Genomic DNA, 4,673 nt, shown 5'->3' with positions numbered 1-4,673 from the left:
GGGGTGTACAAAAGGACAATAGGGGGATGGCTCTTCATTGCCATACACAAAGAACAGGAAACTTAAGTCAAGGAGGTACTAATTCAAGGTAAGCTTTTCAGGAGAAATGAAACTTAAGTCAGGAAACGAAACCTAAGGCAGGCAGGTAAGCTTTTCAGGAGAAACGAAACTTAAGTCAGGAACCAAATGGATGCAACACTGTCTGATCCCAGTTGGCCAATAAATTATTTTGCAGATTTGGAACCTTCATTTACAAGGCTGTTACAAGAAGTGAGTTCGTATTTCCTGAAGTAGGCCACTGTGGCTTGTTTGATAAACCTGGATTAGGACAATATATTATCCTAAACAGAGACTAAATGCATTTTTGTTAAGAGATGGAAAAAGAAATGAGGAAGGAAAGGGAAGTCTGATAGGTAAAGATTAAAGAACTGACCAAATATGAATTCACCAATTGATTGGTTAGGGTTAGAATTGCATACAATAACAAGGTTGGAAGGGATCTTGGAGGTCTTCTAGTCCAACCCCCTATTTGAGCAGGAGACCTTACACCATTCTGGATAAATGATTGTCCAATCTCTTGAAAACCTCCAGGGATGGTTACATTTGATACCTTTTGAAAAGCTGAAGACATATGCTCTGTCTTTCTCAAAAACGGATTGTTTCAAATTGGTGGTCTTGTACTTGTGAGTTCCCCCTAAAGCAACAGTGCCCAACCTTTTGGGCACCAGGGACTGGTTCCGTGGAGAGAGGTTTTTCTGCGGACCGGAGGGTGCGTAGTTTTGTGTGCTGCCTGCATCTTGTGGATGGGGCTTTGCTTGTTTGTGTGGACCAGTTGCTGGCATGCCATAGCCCAGTACTGATCCATGGACTGGGGGTTGGGGACCCCTGCCCTAAAGCAATGTTTCTCAGCCTTGGCAACTTGAAGATGTGTGGACTTCAACTCCCAGAATTCCTCAATCAACATGGCTGGCTGAGGAATTATGGGAGTTGAAGCCCACGCTTTCTCTTGTTGCCATGGCTGAGAAACACTACTCTAAAGCATCACATTTATAATATAATCTGGTTTGTTTGTTTTTTTGCAGATTAACATCAAATTCACCGGGGACAATGTCAGAAGGGGATAGACCTAAAAGTGGTCCGAGTTTAGCCAGCAGTACAGCCACCATCTCTTCAGTCTTGATGGGAACAAAGGTGAGGACCTGGAATTGATGGGAACCTGACAGATGAGACATAAAAATGAGTCACCCACCATTTATTTTACCTATATTTGTTTTTCCTGAGTGTTGTTGGGCTGTTACTCAGTCTTATTTTCAAAGAACCTCAAAGTAATTGGTTATCTCTTGGGTCAAACACTTGTGCTTTTTAAAAGAACAACACTAGAATCCTATTCCAAGAAAGAAGGAAAGCTAAAAAACTTGCATAACAATTTCTAATCCTCAAATATTTACTCTTGTCCTTATATGCCTGCATTAGCCATTGGTGGTATCTTGATGGTTTGAAAAGAAAATCTCAGCTTGTGACCTTTAGTTCCTTAGAAAGATAAAGCACTTTTCAAGGAATAAAGCCACAATATAATAGTCTTCTATGCACCTAGATAAAATTTTAATGGTTTAAAAATCTTATTTCAACCTTATGATACATGAATAGCAATTAAAACATCCATTGCTTACTATGAGAAACAGGACACTCCCTTTGGGGCTAAGCAACATTATACAAAGCACAGAAAAGGAGTTAAAAGTAGAAAGTAAAAAACAATGAAGGCAAGAAATGAAGGACAACAAAATAAAATACAGCTGGTTTAGACTATATCCCTCAAGTCCATCCATAAATTTGTAGGTTGCCTTTGATTCTTTGAACTTCTCCTTTTGAGGATCTCATCAATTTCACCCAATCAAAACTTACTTTCTTCCACTTCCTTTTGATCCATTCATTTTTTTCGCAATTAATGGTCGCAACTGATGAATCAACATTTGATCCGAAAAGCACATCTTATACCTGTGGGAAAACACCAGAAAGAAAAAGAAAGTTTTCTGATACAGTTCTCATTTGTTCTTTGTATATGGCCAACTTCCTTGATGTTTCCTACAATGTTTCACTTTTATTTTCAGTTCACATTCATTCATTTACATTCCAGGCAGTCCTCAATGTACGACCACGGTTGAGCCCAAAATTTATGTTGCTAAGTGAGAAATTTGTTAAGACAGTTTTGCCCCATTTTACGACTTTTCTTGCTACAGTTGTTAAGTGAATCACTGCAGTTGTTAAATTAATAACACAGTTGTTAAGTGAATCTGGCTTCCCCATGGACATTGCTTGTCAGAAGGTAGCAAAAGGGGATCACATGACTCCGGGACGTTGCAACCATCATAAATGTGAGTCAGTTGTCAAGTATCCAAATGTAAATCATGTGACCACGGGGATGCTGCAACGGTCATAAGTGTGAAAAATGGTCGTACCTCACTTTTTTCAGTGCCATTGTAACTTTGAACTATCACTAAGCAAATTGTTGTAAGTCAAGGACTATCTCTAGTTCACTAACTCATCCATTCTGTTGATTTTACCATATTCCCACTGTTGCAATTTATGTTTGGATGTCTTCTGATTCACCCAACTCTCACTTCAGTATAACTGAGTGTATAGATGCACATATTATCTTCTCAGATCTTTTTCACCTGGCCTCGAATACATTGTTAATACACCCCTTTCCTCTTACCGTATTTCCCTGAAAATAAGAGTAGGTCTTATATTAATTTTTGCTCCAAAAGACGCATTTGGGCTTATTTTCAGGCGATGTCTTATTTTTTCATGTACCATAATCTACATTTATTCAAATAAATAATGTCAATAATATTATTTATTTATATTTAATTATAATTAATATAATTATTTTATAATTCAATACATCCATCGTGTGTTGCAACGGGCATACTAAATGCATCCATCTGTCTGACAATCTTAACGGGGGCTTATTTTTGGGGTGCAGGCTTAAATTACGAGCCTCCTGAAAAATCATGCTAGGTCTTATTTTCTGGTTAGGTCTTATTTTCAGGGAAATACGGTATTTCTAACTTGGAGATTTTAAATTCCTTGAAAGCTACAAAACACCTTTTTTTCCTGCTATGGGTCACAGACAGAGACGTGGTTTTCTTCACAAAGGATTTTGATTCAGTTCTTAGCTTTTTAACTAGGACTCTTGGTTTGAACGTAGTTCTGGAGGACTGTTTAAGATCAGTAATGCTGAGCTAAATAGATGGATAGCTCAGTAGAGAGTGTACTCTTTAATATAGTAAGTTTATTTTACATTTATCCATTTGTTTCTCCCATAGCCACACGTAGCCCAGCCTGTCCGGAAAGTGCACACATTTGGGAAGAGAGCAAACTCCATCAAGAGGGATCCTAACTCTCCCGTTGTAATGCGTGGCTGGCTTTATAAGCAGGTAAATGGTTTCTGAGAAATGCAGATTTCTTAGCTTGAGGGAGGATGGACCTTAAGGGAGAGCTGTGGGAAAGACACCATGTTAATCTAAGGAGCCCAAAATCAGAAGGAGTCTGAGGGCACCTTTTAAGACTAAGCGATTTTTATTTCAAAGGATAAGCTTTCACGAAATTGAATCCAGGCACTCTTTGACTTATGACCGCAATTGAGCCCAAAATTTCTATTGCTAAGCGAGACAGTTGTTAAGCGAGCTATGCTTCATTTTACAACCGTTCTTGCCACAGTTGTTAAGCGAATAGTTGCAGTTGTTAAGTTAGTAACACAATAAGTGAATCTGGCTTCCCCATTGACTTTGCTTATCAGAAGGTTGCAAAAGGTGGTTATGTGACCCCGGGACACACAACTGCCCTACCGTAAATACACGCCAGTTGCCAAGCTCTGAATTTTGATCACATGTCTGTGGGGAAGCTGCAACAGTCGTAAGGGTGAAAAACAGTCATAAGTCACTTTGTTCAGGGCCATTGTAACTTCAAACAGTTACTAAACAAATGGTTGTAAGTTGGGGGCTACCGGTACTATTGCTGAACTGTTTTTTTCTTGCTAGCTTGAGTTTGGAAGCACGCTAAAATTGTAGCCAGTTTTAAATTGGGTTTAGCATCATGTGAAAACGAAACAACTCTTCACAATTCCCTTTTTTAAACCCCAGAAAAAAAAATGAAAAATTCTGATCATGGGTGCGAAATGGCCCCAAATCGCTTGATATCATTGCAGAACTCTAGCAGACCTGGGACCTACAAAGACACGACTTTGGACTAACCCACCACCTTTTCTTTTTGTTTCTTTCAGGATAGCTCTGGGCTCAAACTGTGGAAACGGCGCTGGTTTGTCCTTTCCAATTACTGCCTCTTCTACTACCGAGGTAATATGGATATAATAATAATAATAATAATAATAATAATAATAATAATAATAATAATAATAATAATAATAATAATGATGATGATGATGATGATGATGATGATGATGATGATGATGATGATAATAATAATGATAAAGTTGGAAGGGACCTTGGAGGTCATCTAGTCCAACCCCCTGCTCAGGCAGGAAACCCTATACCATTTCGGACAAATGGCTGTCCAGTTTCTTCTTAAAAACTTCCAGTGTTGGAGCATTCACCGCTTCTGGAGGCAGGTTGTTCCACTGGTTAATTGTTCTAACTGTCAGGAAGTTTCTCCTT

General features: G+C 38.8%; 1 protein-coding gene across 1 annotated transcript in view; it reads left to right on the top strand.

Annotated features, from left to right (window-relative positions):
* Positions 1-1,107: 1,107 nt before the first annotated feature.
* LOC107298072 (pleckstrin homology domain-containing family A member 4-like) overlaps positions 1,108-4,673 on the top strand; it is a 52,690-nt gene continuing 49,124 nt past the window's right edge. The window contains 3 exon segments of the mRNA XM_029286447.1: positions 1,108-1,191; positions 3,327-3,437; positions 4,283-4,355. Of these exon segments, the coding sequence (XP_029142280.1) occupies positions 1,108-1,191; positions 3,327-3,437; positions 4,283-4,355 (268 nt within the window).

This window comes from Protobothrops mucrosquamatus, unplaced genomic scaffold, assembly GCF_001527695.2.
Source record: "Protobothrops mucrosquamatus isolate PMUCROS unplaced genomic scaffold, P.Mucros_1.0 scaffold3696, whole genome shotgun sequence".
Taxonomy (NCBI): domain Eukaryota; kingdom Metazoa; phylum Chordata; class Lepidosauria; order Squamata; family Viperidae; genus Protobothrops; species Protobothrops mucrosquamatus.
The sequence above is the reverse complement of the archived record's forward strand: the minus strand, read 5'-3'. Positions and strand labels throughout refer to the sequence as shown.